This window comes from Centruroides vittatus, unplaced genomic scaffold (assembly GCF_030686945.1).
Source record: "Centruroides vittatus isolate TY-2023 unplaced genomic scaffold, ASM3068694v2 contig_926, whole genome shotgun sequence".
Classification (NCBI taxonomy): Eukaryota; Metazoa; Arthropoda; class Arachnida; order Scorpiones; family Buthidae; genus Centruroides; species Centruroides vittatus.
In genome coordinates, this window is record NW_027122612.1 from 3415806 (window position 1) to 3437469 (window position 21664).

General features: G+C 29.6%; 1 protein-coding gene across 3 annotated transcripts; it reads right to left on the minus strand.

Moving 5' to 3' along the window:
* Nucleotides 1–1075: 1075 nt before the first annotated feature.
* Nucleotides 1076–21298, minus strand: wcd (U3 small nucleolar RNA-associated protein 18 homolog wicked). 3 transcript variants are annotated; one of them, XM_067281813.1, is made up of 13 exons: nucleotides 21231–21298; nucleotides 20004–20082; nucleotides 17190–17296; nucleotides 16235–16299; nucleotides 11676–11788; nucleotides 10796–10879; nucleotides 9041–9215; nucleotides 8807–8907; nucleotides 7973–8063; nucleotides 6329–6452; nucleotides 6084–6258; nucleotides 2326–2465; nucleotides 1076–1160 (listed from the first exon to the last, which is right to left on the minus strand). In XM_067281813.1, exons 2-13 carry the CDS (start codon nucleotides 20064–20066, stop codon nucleotides 1136–1138), a joined length of 1263 nt encoding a protein of 420 aa, XP_067137914.1. In that variant the 5' UTR covers nucleotides 20067–20082; nucleotides 21231–21298; the 3' UTR covers nucleotides 1076–1135. The 3 variants fall into 3 exon arrangements, with proteins under 3 accessions (XP_067137914.1, XP_067137915.1, XP_067137916.1); XM_067281814.1 differs by lacking the exon at nucleotides 21231–21298 and adding an exon at nucleotides 21157–21218; XM_067281815.1 differs by lacking the exons at nucleotides 16235–16299; nucleotides 21231–21298.
* Nucleotides 21299–21664: the final 366 nt, after the last annotated feature.

Here is a 21664-nt window from a genome sequence, read left to right on the forward strand (position 1 = left end):
AACAATATCTTTCTCTTAGCTTTCATAAAGGGATAAAAACTTTGCAACAATCTCTCTTTAATTCAAAAAAGAACAGGGAAGTAAGAAGTTTCAGCACCTGTCTTGTACCAAACTTATACTGAGTTGTTTGTTTTTGTTCTGCAGCATTGGTTTTTGATGCAGCGTATCTTGCTATTTCTATATCTTGCTGCTAATTCCTTGGACTTTAACCACATATTGAAGAAAAGTTTTAGAAGACAATTGTTTTATAGACCTTTTTGGCATGGTTCATGTTCAATGGACTCTCTCCCCCTATAATTAGAATTGTTTAAATATGGAGAAGTTTTCATAAACAGCATCTAGGTTCTCTTTAACCCTTTATGACCGACATCTTGTTTATATTTATTTTGTAATCTGTTCTAAGGCAATATAGGTCAGTCAAATAATTTGATTTTTGGTGAATTTTTAAAATAATATCATCATTATCATTATATTCATATTAATAAATGTAAGTGATTTTTTTTCATATCTTTAGTTATAAAATGTATTGAAAAATATGGTATTTAAATCAGAACTGACATTTAAACTTGATAATTTGTAACTTTTTGTCAAAATTAACATTGTCTAGTTACCTAGTTTTTTGCTGGCACTGAGCTAGAAAGAGGTAGAATATTGTTTTGTACAACTCTATGGAAAAAGTCCATTGGAGATTATAATGTTAAAAATTTAATCACAGCCTAATTCTCACTTTTAAGTATTTTCAAAATTTGCTGCAACTACATGTCAACAATATTTCTAATGAAACAATAATAAAATTTTGTTGAAATTAACAGATCAACTAATCAGGCAATGACACGCCTTTTTTTTTAGGGTGGTCAAGGCCAGAAACTTTTGACATTACTACATAAGTCAAAAGAACAATTTGAACTGTTAAAGGGATTGTCCCATTCTACTTACTCATCCATCACTCCCTATCCTTAGGAAGTGATTTGCAAAACAATTTGTTAAGGCATTAAAATGAATTTTACTTGAATATTCTATAAATAACAATGTAATTAAATATTTATCATTAAAAAGTAACAACTAAAATTACAAATTTTTATATAAAATATAATGATGAGATTTTATTTATACAAAACATGTTACAGTGACACTTTCAGTAGTTGCTGTAATGTTTTAACCTGTAACAAACAAAAATTAGATGAATTAAAATTTGTACATAATTATTTGTAAAATGTTTTTTTCTAAATCTCTATAGAAAAATGATACTATCAACATCCCCTTTCTTGCCGATTATAGGTTTGATATAAGGTAGCTGGATGATATCCAGGCTAGAACAGACCAAATTACATATCTGATATTGTTTAAGTCCAAGTCACAAAAAATGATAATTTTTTTTCCATCTAGCTAGTGTCACCAAAGTGGGATATTTGATAACAAGTAAAACAGCAAAGCCATTTTTTGGGATGAGACTATGTCTCAGAGTGCAAGCAACACATGAGCAAATCTTGTAGAAACAGCCTCGGCATTTCGTATTTTCTTTTGACCCGGTTCTCAGTCCCGACTACCTATAAGGTCTGGTTTATTTTGTGTGTGCTTGATTTAAGCATTAAATAATCTGTGCCAAATTGCAACTCCTGACATGTACTCCTTCATACCTCTAAAGTATAAGCATTGATTTAAGCATTAAAATTAGGAAGGCTTTTTTATTTTTTGTAAATAAAAAGTAACAAAAAGTAGTGAAAGTTTTTATGATTAAATATTTGATCGAAATATAGAGCGAGATTGACCGATGAAAATTTGCAAAACACTTTTAGGATTTCAGTTTCTCAAACCCAACCCAACATAAATGAATTATCGAAAAACATTCGAGAACAAAAATCGCATTAAATTTTATTGTTATTTTTATTTGAATAAAATAATTCTTAAAAAAGAAAATAATTTGTCAATTTTTTGTTCTCCGATGTTGTTAGTATCAATTTTATTTACATGCTATAATTTTTATTTTTTTAAATAATATTTATATTTGATTTTTAAAAAAACCTATTTAAGCTACATACCACATTACAAAACATCTGACTGTGCGGCCCGCTTAAAAATATTTTTTTTTGAAAATGGCCCGCCGACCCCCACTCTAAGGTGTGCAGCTGTTGACAGCAGCGCATATATCAGCTAGATGTAATGTTGTATATAGCCATGAAAAATCTCTGTGGATCTAAACCAAATATCTGGATTAGTACCTCAGAAATTTTTCATCATCATCCATTTACCTCCTGTGTTTACAAGACAGATTAATGTAGAAAAGTACACCCATAATATTTTGTAGATTTAAAAAAAAAAAATTACCTGAATAAATGAGCAACACCAGAACTACTTCCTATCGTTAAGAAGCCACTGTTTAATGATATGTCTAACGAATGCGGATGCTTCAGATTTTTATTATGATTAGGAAAGTTGGAAAATACAGACATTGATGGAAAATGAACCTTTAAAAGAAAAAAAAAAGAAATATTTTAAAATATTTATGAGGAGATTGTGATGAATGCATCAAAAATCAATATGTAATTTGGAGATCACAGTTATTCCAAGATAAAACCATACTTTTATGTACTGGTCCTATACATACAAGGAAAAAAAATATGCAACCAGTAGGACTGATCCAATACTTTTGGGGTATATCTTATTAAATATTTATATTTATAAGTAAACATAGTATTTTTTGATGGGATTTTTTATTTTGGTAGTTTCAACTGCTAAAGGAATTTAAAAATCTGTTGTAAAAACTTTCAATTGTGATAAATATAAAGTAGTCTTGTATTAGTAAAACTTCTAAACAACAACAATAGAGAATTAAAAGTAATAATGTATCTACAGAACAAAATATCTTTTTTCTATTTTAAATAATAGCATAAATATAATGTCATTTGGCCATTATACTCTTTATTCTTACAGATTCTTTGATATCAATGTCGTCGTCGTCATTATATGGATATTTAATAACATACAAAACTTCAAAAAATTGCTTTAAACACTATGTATTTAGTATAACAGATATTAATAATGATGGTGCTTTATTGCATAAAATGATAATGCCATTATTCAATGCAGTTACATTAATTGTAATTAATACTAAAATATATTTAACTACAAAATATAAAATTAGAGGCTAAAAGATGATATATTTATTTTTTGCAGTGAGTAAAGATACAAAAATTATTTTATTCTTCATACAGAAGTGGAAAACATTTCCTTTCTTGCCAGCAGATGAAAATATAGGGTTGAACTGAAAGTTTGGGTATTTACATAATCACTTGTTTGTGTGCCTCTGTTGTGCTTATCAAGTTTTAATTTGATTATGTTGTCATTATGAATATTTGCATATTTAATATGTAAATCTAGTTAGTTATTTTGTAAGGGGGAAAAAAAACATTAAAAATGGAAGATAAGAAGGTGTGTTTTCAACATCTCATGCTCTATTATTTCCAAAAAGGGAAAAATGTGACAAAAACTCAAAAGAAGTTATGTTCGATCAGTAACTGTATCCTCTCCATATACAGCACGACTGAAATGGTTTGCAAAATTTAGGGCAGATTTTTCTCTCAAAGATGCACCGTGGTCGGACGGCCCTCGACCATAGGAGATGAGTCCATAATAGCTTTAATCCAAAACAATTAGTGCAGAATAACACATGGGATAGCCAAATATCTGACAAAGGATGTTTGGGATATTTTTAAGGTGTCGGCTATTCTTGAATACACTTCCCGTTACGATGTTTGGGTTCCCCATCAGTTAAGTGAACAAAATCTTATTGAGCATGTTTCTGTTTGTGATTCACTTTTAAAACATAATGATGATGACCCATCTTTAAAGCGATTAATAACAGGCAATGAAAAATGGATTGTTTACAACAATATTCAATGGAAGATATCTTGGAGTAAGCCAATTGATCTGCCAATGCCACAACTAAAGCTAGTTCACATCCCAGAAAAGTAATGATTTCAGTTTGGTGGAATTGAAAAGGGGGGGTTCTTTATTACAGTCTTTTATCCACCAACCAAACAATTAATTCCAATGAATATTGTCTCCAATTGGATGAACCATATTTCAGGCTGCAGTGCATCAAAAATGTCCGCAACTTGCGAATCGATGGGGAGTGATATTCCATCACGATAATGCAAGTCTGCACATATCATTGAATGTGCGCCAAAAACTTCTAGATTTTAACTGGGATGTTTTGAGTCACCCTCCATATTCTCTGGATATTGCTCCATCTTTTTCATTTGTTACAAAATGATTGAAATTCTATACCATTTAAATTTTCAGAAGATATCAAAAACCACATTGATAATTTCTTCGATATGAAACTACCCATCAGTTGACGTAAGGTTATTGAACAGAAGGGTGAATACATTAAGGATTAATGGTTTTTATTTCTCTCCAAAAACTGAACGAATTTTCCGTTCAACCCTATACTATTTGACTTTTTTGCTTAAGTTGTTTGACTTATAATGTCATTTCTGAATTTGCAGATAAACTACATTGAAAATCTGGAAATTTTTTTGGAAAAGTTAGAATCTCATTCATCAAAAACTACATTAAATATGCAAAATGGAATTTAATTTTCCAATATCAAAGATTATACGAAGCATTTGGGTAAAAATATGCAGGACACCTTGATCAGATAAATGTATTAAGTATAACCTACGTAACTCTGACATGAAGTTTTAAAATATCAATAATTACATACTTAAACTTTGTGAATTACGAGACTTTCTAGATTGGAACATAATTTCATGATACCAAAAATTAGATGAAAATTTCCTTTCTTAGTGCCATATTTTAAAATATCAAAAATGAGACTGGAGATATATAGTCGATAATTCACAGAAATGCAGATATTTGGAACAGTCTTGATGATATAATAAAAAACAAAAGAATTTGTAACTTTTCTAAGTTTATATATTAGCTCATTTTTATTATGGTATTTTAATGAATATACAAATTATCTTGTAAAATTTATTATAATTGAATCATTTTTAATATCATCAAAAAAAAAATACTGTAATATGACAATATATGGATTACCTTGTTAAATAATTCTTATAATTAAAAATAAAATATACCCCAAAGTGTATCGGATCTACACTGTGTGACCAGTTTAATTTTAATCATACATAATCACCATTTTGAACATTTGGAAAAATGCATCACTATCTATTTTTGTATTCTGTGAATGAAAAATTCTTTCTGGTTTTCTTTGATCCATTCCTGTTCATGAAAAAGTTTGGCCTTTTGATGCCTCCTGTATCTTGGAGAACTATTGGAAGTCTTACGATGCAGAATGGGTTGTAATTTCAGGTTTTTAAGTGCTTCTGTTGTTTCTTTACTACAATGCATTCTTGTGTTGTCATGAAGAAAGTGTATTTGCAGAGCAAGATCAGAAAGAACAATTTATTCAGTACTTGTGAAACCTTACGAATTTAATATCTGTACGATGAGTTATGTACCTACATAGAATTGTCCAATTACTGCATAGCTTTTTTTTTGTCAATGAATCGATAAGTTTATAAGTTACGTCTCTAATGATTTTGAAATCATATATCATATTAATTTATTAAATATGATGACCTCAGAGCAAGAGTAAGTAAATCCTAATTTTGAGATAATGAAAACTTTCACACAATATTTTCATATTTTACTTTTTTGTTTCGGGTTGTAACAATAAATTTGACTTGGATCTGTATGGCATTAGATAAAGCAATTGCTTTTGAGCAAATTCCTTATTCTAGAGCAATAACATCAAAAACTAGACTCAGATTGCTATATATGACAAAATAATACACTTGTATCCTTATTTATTATCTATTTCCATTATAATCTGCACTAAAAAATATAAAATGTAAGAATAATTACCTTATTCTTACATTTATTTACATTCCTACAAAGTCAAAAATATAAATAAATAGTTAAGTTTTTATCAAAAATCAATGAGCTGATAGCAATGGGGGTTTTTGATTTATAAAATGCAGATCAACTTTATCAAACCAAAGTTATTGACAGATATAGAGGCCTCGGTATATCAAATGTAAAATGAAAAAACTTACCAATCTTACTGCATTATCTTTATAAAGAGATGACATTGCTAGTAATTCACTGGTACAATTAAACTTCAGATCGGTTATCTCAGTTGTCAGATTCATTAAAGATTTTATACATTTAGGATTGCTATTTGAAGTTAATTGATCTATGTGATATATGTTGACTACACCTGAATCGGAGCTGAAAAGAAATTTATCTGTATTTGTAAATTTAAAGCTATTATTAATTCCAACTCTTCACAATATCTTACCCAGAAGCGAGATATCTATTATTCGGAGATACGGCAAGGGCGGTACCACTGATGCAACCTTCGTCATAAAATTTATGAACGCATTCTCTTGCATTCATGTCCCAAATGTATACTTGTCCATCACCTGGAAGTTTTACACACAAATAAATAAATATATCATATATTTAAGTTGTTTATCAATGACAGATAGATCATGATTAAGCATCAAAATGTGTTTTGGAATAGTAAATAACTTGAAAACTATTAGACTATAGACTACAGATTTAATTAATGTAGAATTTGTTTCCTTAATGCATTCGGCCTAACTTAGATCAACACATGAAAAGTATAAATACAATGCGAGACTGAAAGCCAAATATATATACATTTAAAATTGATTCTATAATTTTAAATATGTTTGAATTTTAGTTTTGCATTCTGGTTACAGTTTTGATGTGTTGAAGATATCCAAAGTACTAGATTTAATAAATATAAAATTAATATTACTAGATTAGGAAAACTAAGATAGCCAGATGACAACCACTTGGGACCTGCAGTCGAAAAACCCCAGCATTCTTCATTGATAATCTGTTCCTACCTCTGCTCCATTATGGGTCTGGCTGAACTCACAATGGCTATGATTAAAGGGCCTCTTAGGTGCCCACAGGGCAGAAAGAGTTAAAGAAAACAACTAATATTTCTAGTTATTTATTCAAAATAGTTTCAAGTTTTATAGAAACATTTTTTCTTCATATATTATACTTATATCCTGCAAAAAATAATCAAATGCTAATATTCATACTCCAGACTGAAAAATAATACATCTCTACATCTTCATAACAATTAAATAATGCATAAATACAGTCGAGTCTGCATAAGTCGACACCCAGATAACTAAACACCATCGATCAAGTAGTCAGTTTTCTGTAGTCCCGACGTCTTACATAGGCATTAATGTTAAAAAAAACTCCGGTTTACTCAACACCGTTTAACTCGTCACCACTGGATAAGTCGACATACTTTTGCCATTCCACACTGATAAGTCATCACCCCTTCCTGAAAAAATTAATTCACTCGGCACGTGTGGTGCAAACTCATTTTTTTCAGGAGGGAGAGTCGATTTATTTATTAATAATTGATTTATTAATATATATACATACATACATATTAATAAAAATGCCTTAACATTTTATGTATTTTTATGTATAAAATAATAACAGATAAACAAAAAGAAAATATACAATCTACATCAACATCGCACCAGAATCCAATTTTGCATTTTCTCACGCTAGAGGCATTAAGAATCCTTAGACATTATTTGCCAACAATTGACAATTGCAAAGATGATGTTTTAAAGGCGTTTGTGATCGTTGAAAAAGAAAGTCGAGACAGTTAAGTGCTCAAAACAAACAACACTAAATGAATTTTTCAGTTTTTCATCTACAGAGTAATTGTAAATGGAGGACAGAATGTATCGTAAGCCTATATTACCGTATAACGCTCTACTGTATTCTCCTAATTGTAGTTTTGTGGTTTTTTTCCGACTTTGCTTTAATCGTCACATCAGCTAACTCGACACATTTCCACTTCCCCTTGGGGTGTCGACTTATGCGGACTCGACTGTAATTAATATTTTATGATTAACTAATAGCTTATTGTCCTTACCACCATGAGAATACATCTTTGAGCCTTCTTTGTCAAATGCTATTGAATATACTTCACCATTCATCTTCATTGTAGAAATCCATTCTTTAGACTGAAATATATAATTAAAGATAATCCAAATTATTTTTTTAAATAACAATCTGAGTTTGATTCCATACAATACAATTTAAGTTATCATCTTATTTAAACAATAAAAAAATCCAACAATGGGTTACATAACTTTCCCAGCTGTTATGAGATTTTATTAAAAAAATAACTTTAATTATAATAAAAAGGCAAAGGCTTAAATTTAAGGAAAAAAATGAGTTTTTAAAAGATTTGTGAAAATATTTTAGTTCATTTTTAAATTAAAATTAACCAGATTGTTCCTTGAAATTATCCATTTTCTCAAGACTCTAGGAAGGATTCGGTATTAAGGATAATTATATGGCTGGCCACAATTTTAGTTACGTACAATTTTGTGGTCAGTCCTTAAGTTGTCGGAAATAGTACCCGATTCAAATTAACTCATGATAAATTATGGGAGTTTGAGTTCAAACTGAGATCCATTACCCCAATAAGCTGATATCTTAATGCACGGCTATCTGGCCGATTACTATAGATTATATGTTATCTAGATTCAGATGTATAATCTTACAATTATGTCAATGTTCTCTAGTGTTCAGTTGTTTTATCCATTTAGCAATTAGTGGGCACATGTTCTGTCTGGATGAAACTCTTGTGTGTTCACAATTTAAATATGAAACTAAAAATGATTTGACTATTCAGAAATATATAATGTACCATTTATTGTGTGTCTAAAAAGAAATAAATTAATATGATCATTAATCTTACTTTGGCACTCAATAAATGAATATTTCCAAATCTTCCATAAACTATAATGAATCTTCCATCTGGAGTCACGTCAAATCTTCGCATGTTATATTGATCCATTCCTAAATCATATTAATTTACTTTTAATATACAGTATAAATTTTACGTTAAATTAGTCCAAGTTAGCAGTGATTTAATATTCTTTTCCTTTAATATAATAAGGAATGTAAATATTAAAAATCAAATAACTAATACCTTTTTCCTGTGGAACTTTTACCATTTTTCCAGAAAACATATCATAATAAAAGAAAAATCCATATTCTTTAGAACCTACTACAAACTGAGAACCATCGACTGTGAAGCAAGCATTATGAATGGGGAAGTTTTCAAAATATATTGACTGAATCTTAGCATTAGTTTTACCATCAACCTGAAATAAAAACAATATTTATTAATAACTTATAAAAAATTCTGTCTAAATACTTAAAAAATAAATCTTATTTTTTTAAATAATTAAGCTACGTTTAAAAACCTCTTAATTTTAAAATTTAACAAACAATATAAATAATTGAGGGATATCTTTAATATGGAAAATTAAAATGCTAAGAGGAGACGGTACATTTGTAATCATCCAGAAATATGAGTATATACATGTTACAGCTAAAGCCTGTGAATCGGCTAGGATTGACTGGCTAATGCTAACTTTATCGAAGTGTTTTGATTAAAGCAAGAACAACAATATATTAATTTTCAACTTTATCCATATAAACTTCATTTTATTCAAGATACAAGTGGATAATGCTGGCATTAGCCAAAAAACAGATGGCTGAAACAAGAACAAAACTTAAAGTTAAATAGTAGAACACTATACGAGAAAAAACCAATTTTACTATGAAATAATTAACTTAATCGTCAGTTTAAAATCAAAATCAAAGGTATTTATTTCAAGCACTGTTATTACATTTTACTTTAAAAATAAATTTAAACAACTCTGCATAATTAGCATTTTGTTTTTTTTATGATTATGAAACACAAATTTATTTTTAAATAAATAAATAAACTTTGGTACTTTTATCAGTTTGTTTCTGGGCACAGGAAAGGATGTAATATAAGCAAAGAATTACTAAACAATTTGTGCATTCTTTCAAAATGTTGGAAAAACAACTCTTACATGGTCTTGCTACTACTGTAAAGTGTTAAATGTTAATACTATTTTGAATTGTTTGAGATAATTCTTCATCCAAAAGTAAAGAAAATTTGTACTCTTTCTAAAGAAACTGGCAACACATGGACACAACCATATTGTTACACTAGTGGAAAACTTAATCTACACAGTGCACTTAGTGCTGGCACTGAAAGCAATAGCTTTATTTCCCGAATGCCACACACCAAAACCAGTTATTCAGTGAATGATCCATACACGTACTAATGTATTTATAGTTCATTCACTGAACTCATCTTAAAAGATCTATTCTCAAATGTTATGAAGTTAATTATTAACAACTGTTATTTCATTCAACATTAAAAAAAGTCAAAATTTATTTTTCACTTTTTGGCATGGAGAAAAATATCATAAAAATATAAATTGAAACAATGTTAAACAAATAATTAAAAATCAGCTTAAAGAATTTAATATGTTTTTTAGAATTAATACAATAAGTTATTTGAATAAAGTGCTATTTTAAAAGAAGAATCCACTCGTGATGTCGACATGAAACCTCTCTATTGGTTAAACAGCTGAGGTGGTTAAGCATCAGCCTACCTTTCTGGGGACCTGGAAACAAATCTGGGCAGATAAAAAATACAAGGAATATTTCATTAATAGTCTGTCCCAGATATATTGGGCGTCATTCTGCTCTCACCACCCAGCTGTCACCACTGTGAGCCTATCTGAATTCATGAAGGGTCTGAATAAAGAAATTCTTAGTGCCCAAAAGGTAGCGAATAAAAATAAACTATGTAGTGTATAAAATATCAATGGGAAAGATTTGTATTAAAAATTACACTTACCTGAAATAAAGTAGCAATGCCCTTATATCCAGCAACTAATGCTACTTGAGACAAAGGATGAAACTTTGTACATTTAATAACAGCCTGTTTTTAAAAAATTATTTTTAGTAATCATATATTTTACAATATAAAAAGTCGTCATAAAGATATTACAATTAGATTTTTCAAATTATCATATTCTCTAAATTAAATATGAAAAATACTCCACACATTTGATATTTGACAAATACAGACCAAGTAGTGTTGTTGATTTACTTGTGACTAATATTTGGTATTTGCCGTTTCCCATTCTACAGTGATATTGGACCTCCTCGTCCTCCCTTGGCTGCGGTTTTGTCGGTCTGTGTGCAAATGGATTGCACACGGACCGACAAAATAATATGGACCACCAGAATAATAAGAAATTTAGACAAAGGGTCATAAAACCAAGGGGAGAAAAAAGCAGGAAGAGGGACGGGGAGAGTAGATTGGGATATAGTAGGGAGAGGAAGGATGAAGTGGTTGGTCTCCAAAAGTGGAATTAGAGAATAAAGTTTTTTTTTCATGTAGAAATATTTGACTGTTCGAGTTCTGTGAAACGAACCGGCACGACGGGGTGGAATCCATTAGATAAGATCGGGTTCCTTACACACTCCTTATTGGTATATTGTACCAAATCAAAGTGGATAAAACAAGCAATTATTAGCAATCAGCAAATAGTGAATATGTGAAGCTGCTTTTATACATTGAAAACATCTCTGAACAAAAGAACAAATTTAATCCAACTTCTACTGTATATATTTATTAATGTGTATAAATTGGGAATTAATTATTTAATATTTGTCATATTTGCATTGTTATTTAAATTATTTACAATGATTATTTAAGCTAATAAACTTACTTTTTCTTTTACTTCATAATTTAGATTGGTACATTTTGATATTTCTATTACTGTTTTAGGCAAAGTTTCAGACTTTTTCAGGTAGTTTCTTGAAAGTTTCAGAATTTCATCATCTGGAATTTAGAAATTTTCATTTACTTTAAATAAAAGTAACAACAACAACAAATATAAAAAACTATGCAATTTATGCAGTCATGAAAATGATTTAATCAGAAAAAACAACATACTTTAATACATGTTTAATTTTTTTTTTAAATTAATCAATTTTCATTTTAATTCATATGCCTCTCTATGTCCTTATTTTCTATTTGTTATATATTTTATCTACAAGGACTTAGCCTATTAATAGGACTTATTAAACTGGTGTTTTGGCTTCAGCAATCGAGGAAAACCTTATTCAGAGAAAACAATCTTTACTGATCATCTTGTATAATACCTGTACACACTTTCTTTGTGTTTCGGATCTTCAGGTCCCTCCTCAGCAGGTTTACAAAAACATGGTGCTAAAATAAATTTATAAAAATTAAAATAATATATAACAAATTCTCCCGACAATAATATATTACTTACAATTTCCTTTTTATCAATTACTTCGATATGTAAGTAAATACGCAGAAGAATTCCTTTAACTATGTTATAAAATCTGAATAAAGGAAATATCACAATACAGAGCTATGTCTTGCAACAGCAAACAATGAACAGCTTTTTCACTTATTGTACGCATTTATAAACTTTCTGTTTCACTGCTCCTGTTTTCTACAATTGGATAAGGGAAAAAATTTTGTAAAATTAATGTATGTACCCAAATTTCTCGAAAGAGCAAAGAAAGTATTGACTGATAAAATAAACTTAATACCAGAAAAACTAGATACAACCACACAATATTTAAATTATAGAGAGAATAAGAAAATGGATAAAATAGAAGAAAAAGATGTAGTTTATTCATTTGATTGCAGCTGCAGACAAAAAAGAACATACATAGGAGAGACAAGAAGAAAATTAAAAATACATATAAAGGAACATATAAGAGCGATAAAAGGTAATTATGCAAATTAAACGGTAGCTGAACATTGTAATAAAGAAAATTGTGAAATTGTTTTAGATACAATAAAAATAAAGAAAAAAGCAAAAAAACAATTATAAAAGACAGTTATACGAACATATTTACATAAGACAAAACAGAATAAACAATAACTTGGGCAGAGAAATCCATCAATCATGGAACGGTATCCTCGATAATAGGAGCAGTAAAATAGAAAGTTTATAAATGAAAAAGCTGTTCATTGTTTGTTGTTGCAAGGCATAGTTCTGTATTGTGTTTTCGATAAGAATTTTTCGGTGTATTGATTTAATGGAAAAATTGTAAGTAATCTGTTTGTCGTTTGTCAGGTAATTGGTATACTGTGAATTTTAGAACGTTATATTTGATAAGTGTTTTTACCTTTATTCAGGTTTTATAACGTAGTTAAAGGAATTCTTCCGCGTATTTACTTACATATCGAAGTAATTGATAAAAAAAAGGAAATTGTAAGTAATATATTATTGTCGGGAGAATTTGTTATATATTATTTTAATTTTTATAAATTTATTTTAGCACCATGTTTTTGTAAACCTGCTGAGGAGGGACCTGAAGGTCTGAAACACAAAGAAAGTGTGTACAGGTATAATACAAGGTGATCGATAAAGATTGTTTGTTTTCTCTGAATAAGGTTTTCCTCGATTGCTGAAGCTGAAACACCAGTGGAATAAGTCCTATTAATAGGATAAGTCCTCGTAGACAAAATATATTTAACAAATAATCAACCGTCATATTTAATATATCATTTTAATTTTTAGATGGCTATTAGTATTAATACTAATAATCTTATCCGGATAATAAAATAAATTCTGTAATATTTTGATGAACAAAATACAAAAACTATCATTAATAATTGACTTAAGGATTTAAAATGTACCATTTAAAGTTAATAGTGACACTGTCAAAATAAATTTGCTGTGATTTTTTATAAAATTTTGTCATAAGTTGTAAAAATTAATCATTTGTTTTAGTAAAACTATAAATATTGTTTATAACATTTCACTCTTTTCTATCCATTGTTTTCTCCTATTATTCTTTATTTACTTCCTAATGCTACTATAAATTAATATAAATTTAAGGTTTTGAAAATATTAAAAACAAAAATCTACTATTTCTTTTCTGTGTAAAATAATTATAATAAACTACAGATAAGCCCGGCGTTGCTCGGGTAAAAAGTAACGATAGTGAAGATTAAGATTATTACATTATAGTCAATCTTACCCGTTTTCACAGAATGCAAGAATTAGGTCCCTCTGTTTCCAGACTAATTAGAGAATTTTTAAATGGGTCTAAAAATACGTTCAATTTTCCGCAAAAATCACATTTCGCCTGTAAATCTTGCATGCCGCTTTCTCTTAATACTTCCATTGTTAACACATCCATTGTTAACATTTTTATTCTTAACACTTCCATTGTTAAGGAATACACTTCTTTCATTCCCATGTGGTACCCTACTAAAACGCAGTTATAAACAAAAAATTGCATCTAAAATAGTACTGTAGAAGCTGAGTTCTTTAGGATAAGCCTTCATTCTTTCCCTCTCCCCCCGCGGGGAAAATTACCAAAACTCCCTTCTTAGTGTGCATTCTCGTCGTGTACCCTATTAAACACAGTCAAAAATGCAAAAAACTGCATATAAAATAGTACAGTATAAGCCAAGTTCTTCAGGGTAAGAATTAATCCTCTCCCTCTCCCATGGGGGAAATTTCGAAAAATCCCTTCTTAGTGTATGTTCTCGTGACATACCCTAACTGTGTACCAAATTTCAACTCCTAATCGTTTGGGCTCTGCACTTATTATTATTATTGTGTTGGGTTAAGTGAGATATACTCGGTTAACACCAGTGGCTGTGTACTATGCCGGACCAAAGTCAAGGCATAGCAACCAAAACAAAACTAAAATTAAGTGTGTCAGTGTCAGTATTCAAGAATTTCCTAACAATGTGGCATGTATTCAATATAGTGGCCTTCTGTAGTGTGATGTATGTATTTCTATTCAATTGTAATGTGTCCCAGGCTTTTGTGTAGTGTGTGTGGTATCACACCTGTAGAAGAGAGAACAACAGGTACAATTAGCACCCTATCCATCCTCCATAGATGCCTTATTTCCTGGGCAAGTTCTGTGTACTTGCTAACTTTTTCAATGCATGTATTTTGTATATTGTGAGTGTTTGGAATGGATATGTCTATAATGTATGTGATTTTATTGTGTTTGTCAATGAGTGTGATGTCTGGTCTGTTGTGGTAAATTGCTTTATCTGTGATTATGGCTCTGTCATAGTACATTTTGTGCATGTTATTTTCCATTACTGTCTGTGGAATGTATTTGTAGAATGGTTCGTGGATGTCTACTAATTTGTGTTTCTTTGCAAGCTCTTGGTGTATTATATTTGCTACTTGATTATGTCTGTGTAAATAATCTGTCTGTGCCAAGAGCTTGCAACCGGAAGTGATGTGTTGTATAGTTTCTGGCATGATGTGACATTTTCTGCATGTGTCATTTGTGAGTGTTGTATCTTTGAGTATGTGTTTTCTGTAGTTTTTAGTATTTTGACCTGATCCTGTATGGCGATCATGAATCCTTCCGTCTCCCCAAAGAGGCATCCCTGAGCTAACCAGCTGTTTGACACAGTTTATTATTATTATTATCAACCAATCTCAATTATATATATAGATAATGCTTCACAATATGTCACATGTTCAATATTGCAGCTTTCTGTTTTATAAGATCAAACATATTACGCACCAGTTAACGGTTCAAGTGAGTCCAATTTTTGTTATATACACTCCAGTGTGTGGTTTCGATTTATAATCACGATTAAACTTCTATTTAGCTATTTAATCAAGACAATTCAGAAAAAGTTTTTAAACGCAGTTTAATAACTTGCAAATTTTTTAAATTTGAGCCGAAATGACATGTCATCCATTAAATGATGTTGAAAAGATTTGAAATAAAAGTGTATTTTCTGTTTTCAAAGCACTTTTTTGGTTTCAATTTTCATAAAAGTTGAAACCGTTGTTCTGGAAGCGAGACTGATTCGTCTTACTGCAAGTACATAACCAAGTAATTAGTCAGCAATGCAACAAGTGTCTGAACTGATCAGAAACAAAGTAAACAACAACATTCCAATTTCATTTTTAAAATACAAGATCTGCTCATTTTAGTGAATTTCCCCAATTAATGTCTATAGACTTAGCTGAGACGTTACTCCATTTTTTGTAGCTATTGTCACATTAATATTTTTTCTATTGCAAATTTCCATGGAAATGCTTTAATTCTCCCAAACCTCGTTTGTTCTACTGGACTTATTCTGCATCCCTGGTTTCTAATACAAAAGTGTTTATTACGTCTTATTTATTTTAACTTTAATATAAAAAAATACAATACAGCAGATCATTTGGTATTAATCAAGAATCAAGTTATTCTATGTTTCCATTTGTATAAAAAGATAACAAAGCCATAATTTGGTTTAAAAAAATACCTTCAATTTCACAATCTTTCCTTTCCACTTGTGCCCATTTTGGTGTTAAAATTCCTGTTTTCACTCTGAAATTAATCAAAATGTTATATAAGTTAATAGAAAAAATCAAATTTAGACAAAACTAATTGAATGATTGAAAAAAAACTACTATAATTCAGAAATTACAAATGAAGTGAATTTATAGAGTTAATATAACACACATTAGAAATAAAATTTCAAAATATTTAACTAAAATTGTAACTTTATTAAAATAAAAATGATACAAATAGAGAAAGGATAGAGATTATAGTACATACAGTATGTTGTTATTAAAGTATATTTATTCCAAGAGAACGTTAAAACTTCGTGCAACTCGGCAGAATATGTAAGAGATTCTTGTGATAAGAAGTTGGCTCCGCAAACATTACAAGAAGCTTGTTATCCATCTGGTGGAATACCAAGATGACATTTTGAACAACAGATGCTTTACCAAGCTTATAAAGAGTGCGTTAGAACATAATCCCCTACAGTTGGAAGCCACTTTACTGCAAGAGTTTATGCAACAAAGGACCATACTTATGTGGAAATTCTCACATGTATCAACTTTGGAGTCTTGTAATAGACCAACCCTCAACTTCCTAGAACTTTGGGTGTTGCTTTTCAAATTTCTGAAAACTGAATTTGTGAATTTAATGCTGTTTGGCCACTATAGTTTCATATTTGTAATTTTAAAGCTTATTCCAATGTTAAATAAACTGGTTTTACATCAGTTTGTGTTGATTTGTGTTCATCTTATGGAATTGGGTAAAGTAAGCATTAAGAATTTATGTATGTCAAAAAAATTTTAAATTATGTTCTCTTCTTTGAATTTCTTGTTTGATATTCGATTCTAAATAATTTATCTTAGAAAAATGGTAATGTATTGTTGAAATTGCTTCTTTTATATGGAAATTCAATAATGCAAAAATTAACTTACATTTTTTTACTATCGTCAGCATCGTCGTCAACCCAAGCAGGTTTTCTCTTTTTTACTTTTGAAGTTTTACATTTAGTCTTTTTCAATGAAATTTCAGTCTGTTCACCCTGAAAATATAATACCAATTGTCAAAATACTGGCTTAATATGTAAATAAATCACACCACCATCACCAATAACTTAAGAGAACTTTAATTGAAGAACAAAAAAATTAAAATTTTAGAACAGAATTTTTAAAATTACAGATCAAGTGTACAAAATTGTGAATGTCAGATATGATGCATTGAATTAGGCCAGTTGAAACAGTGCTCTAGACAGGTGACAGACTCTATTTTGTCAACCTTAAGAGCACTATTTGAACTGGCCTAATTCAATGCATTGCATCTGACATGCATAACTTTGCATGCTCCATCCGTAATTTAAAAAATCCAGCATCGAATTGCTCAACTTTCCCGGTAACATTTAGTGGCACTATCTGTTACAATATTTTATTTTAAAAGTTTTTTTTATATTTTTAATTATTATAAAATGGCAAAAAGCTTAATTTGGAGGCTAGGGATTGGTTTTATAAAAAATTGTAAATGCTAATAAGTAAAATTGTCATTAATTCCGATCCTATTGCAGTTACAAATAACCCCCTTTATCTCCCCACCCCTCAACCTTTAATCACTAAAATTTAATAGCATCAATTCCCTAGTGTATTCACCTCCCTGCAAAATTTCAGAAGGTTTTGACCAAAAGCACAAGAGTTATTAAGCTTCAAAGATGAATCCACTCCCCACACATACAGAAAAAAACCCAAATTTTTTATACTTCTCGACATTTCAAGGTGTCCCGAGTCCAAAAATCTTGGAGAGGGATCATTTTTTGATCGATCGCCATATTTTTTCTCTGTTGCCTTTTATTTTCTACATTAGGTTCTGAATCAATATTTGATTTTATGCTCACATCTTCCAACGTGGCAATCATCCTCGATACAGTTTGAAGCATCGGAAATGCAACATTTACTTGAAAAAAAAAAAGACTGCTGCACAACATTTTCTGGGATTTTTATCAAAGTATTTACGATGTTACCGTAATAGACTTACAAGATTGAGCTAAGATGACCTCTTTTATATTTACTATTCTGATTGTCGGTCTAAAGAAATCATTAAAATGTTGCAATGGAACTAGTGGCAGAGAAATAAGGTGAATGGTACTGGAGGTTGCTAAGTATGGCATTTTACATCAAATCTAAGATGTACCCCATTTTCACAGATTCTAAAACCCAAAAAAATGCATCTTACATTCAAGTAATTATTATAACTTGTCATCAAAATCTTTTCTGAGACTGAAATGGTTAATAATATATTAAATACATATAATTTCTTGCTATTAGATGCTATTCTACAAAAGCATAATAATTTCCTTTGGGACAAGATCTATAGTAAAATTCAGCTTTAAATTTACAACAAAATGTCAGTCATAAATGGCTTTCAATTAAGACACATCACTGTACTTCTGTAATTATTATATTTTAAATGAAACAATTTTAGAATCTACAATTTTTTTTAAATTCAAATTTACTAATAATTAAATACAAAAAAATAATTAGCTATTGAAATAATTATTTTATATAATCGGGTGTATTTTCTTTAACATAAAATTTGTAATTTCATGAGATTCTTAGAATAATTCACTGATAAAAAAAAACTAGAAAATAACTGATTTATGTGGATATATTGATTTACATGAATACTTTACATTAGGGGTCTGAAATTCAAATGCAGCAAAGGGCCAGTCAAATAGATATAAAGGGCCATATTCAATATTTGGTAAACCAAAACATACTGTAATTTTAAAAAATGATTGTTTCTAACAAAGGCCCTTTAGTTGTCAGACCTTTATGACTTAAATAAACAGTCAAACGTTTGAATTTTTTGTTTTAATCCACTCAAGATATTAGAAACATTGATTCTTAGAAAAGAAATCATCAAGGCGGTGGGCAGGATACGAAATCTTGACGGCCATATCTGGTCTTCAAGCCGCCAGTTTTGGACCCCTGCTTTACACAATACTGCAGGAATACTTTACACAATATTGTAACAAAATTATCACTATCATATAAGATAAAATAAAAAAATTTAGTATAAAACAACGATGAACATATTATAAGTAGAAAACTTATAATAGAAGATTATCATCTAATAAATAAAGAATTCAAACATTTTTATAAAATTAATCAATAATACTCTTAAAAAAAAAAAAAAAAACAGTTAATGTTACCAATAAAAAACTTAATCAAACACCTTAATATTCGCTGAGAGATTTTTAATGTAACGAACAAATGAACAAAATGGGTACGAGTAATAAGTTTTTATTTTACACTTGTTGTATCTTTTATAATGTATCAGTTATTTTATTAATGTTATTGGTTATTAATGTTTTGAATTTTGAAATTTGTGTTCCATTTAGATCGAAAACGTTTGTTCGTTACATTAAAAATCTCTCAGCGAATATTAAGGTGTTTGATTAAGTTTTTTATTTATTTAATTCTGCTGGGCAAGAATATGATTTATGTTAATGTTACGTATGATTCCAAGATGGCGGCTCATCTGATTCCAGCAAGGAAACAGTGGGGATGCAGGTTCTAACCTAACCTAACCTATTCTAATAATTTTGTTGGTAATAATTATGGTAACTTATTAGAATAGGTTAGGTTAGGTTAGGTTATAACGTGCGTCCCCACTGTTTCCTTGCTGGAATCAGAGACGAGCCGCCATCTTGGAACCATAGGTAGCGTTAACCAAAAAATCAAATTAAAAAACTTCCTAACCGCTTCTAAGAAATCATCTCCAGCTCCGAAAACCACTTCTTCTAAATTTCTTTCTTCTTCCATTTTTACATAAGGTAATCTAAATTGATTTAATAAATAAATAAAATTAATTACATTTTAAATGTGTTCTTACCATATTATGCAAGATAATTCATAAATTAAAATAAAAAGAATTGTAAAATTTCCCAATGTATCAATTACAGAAATAACTAAACTTCATGTTGAGATTATCTGTACAATTGATACACGTTTGTTTAAAAAACTTTATTTTCATTTGAAAATAATATTAAATACATATGTAATTTTAGTACTTTTTTGTTAACTGGGCGCCAGTCATTTTTACTACTATTTTTAGCAAAATCAAATATGTTTAATACGCATATTTAATATTACAATGAATATGTTTATACATCATTTGGATTGAAAATGGTGCCCAGTTAACGGAAAAGTACCGTAATTTTTTTGGGGTTTTTTTTCTGCCCTGTGGACACAAACATGACATTTTTAATCAATCGTACCCATCGTAGGTCAACCGGTAGTGCAAGATTAGGATCATCTTATCCAAAACAGACAACTCACAAAAAATTTCTAGAGCCGCACACACGGATTCAATCTCAGTTGCCAGAGCAGTAGACTGATATCTCAACTGCCTCAGACATCCAACCATCTGATTTATGTATTAAACATTCAATCATTTTTAAGCAAAATGAAGCACACTTCATCGTATTGAACAACCCATACAGCAGCCGCATTAACATTTTACAAGAACAGAATGATTTATCATCTATTTCCAATGGCATGGCCATCTAAATGCCCAAAGTTGTTGGCAACTTTTGACTGCGGAGACACCGAAAGCAAGAGTTTTTGGAACTATGTTTCTTACTTGGTAGACTCGAAAAACACAACAATACTAATTCATTTGTTTTATAACAGAATTCTCAAGGATTATGCCATCAGTACCACTTGAACTGCTCCACTTGTAGCACTATTGCACCAAGAACTACAATGGCTGCAATTATTTTGAACTGGAAATCATTTCCACGTGTTCTGAAGTGTGTTTCTGCTATATTTTGGCCATTAGACTTCCCTGAAACTAACTTTGAATAAAGATGTTTCAATTACGATCACCTTGTATTAATATTTTATCAATTACCTTTTAATTATTATAATCCTTATTAATAAATCAATATCTGTACTTTTTATAACAAATAAAACGGTAAGTAAGACTTAATTCAGAAAACAGGTACAATCGTCTTCAACATTTTTCACGTTGCAAATCTTGCAAGCATGGCATTACCCAAAGTGTTGCCAGATCAAAAATTATAAAATTTAATATAAAAATTAAATTAGAATAACAAAAATGTATTATTATTAAAATATAGTTATAATTATAAATTAATTATAATTTTTTTTATTTTTATTTAGTAACTTTAATTTTTTTTGTGTGAAAAATCAATCGGCAATGATACTCGAAAAATCTTTTATGATGGGATCGATCTTTTTTTTTGTTTCATTTTTTCCTTTGTTTTTGTCTTATAAATATAGTGGTGCCTAATATAACGTACTTAATCCGTTCCAGGTGCACGTCCGTTAAGTGAAACGTCCGTTTTACGAAACGCATTTTCCCATAGAAATACATGTTAAAACATCTAATTTGTTCC

What these genes read in the sequence shown, in the direction of transcription:
- wcd (XM_067281813.1), bottom strand. Translation starts at nt 20,066, where the DNA reads ATGGAAGAAGAAAGAAATTTAGAAGAAGTGGTTTTCGGAGCTGGAGAT. An exon ending in GAGATGATTTCTTAGAAGCG is followed by an intron (nt 17,297 to 20,003) that starts GTTAGGAAGTTT and finishes TTATATTTTCAG; the next exon opens with GGTGAACAGACTGAAATTTC. An exon ending in AAAGATGTATTCTCATGGTG is followed by an intron (nt 6,453 to 7,972) that starts GTAAGGACAATA and finishes TAAAACTTCCAG; the next exon opens with GTGATGGACAAGTATACATT.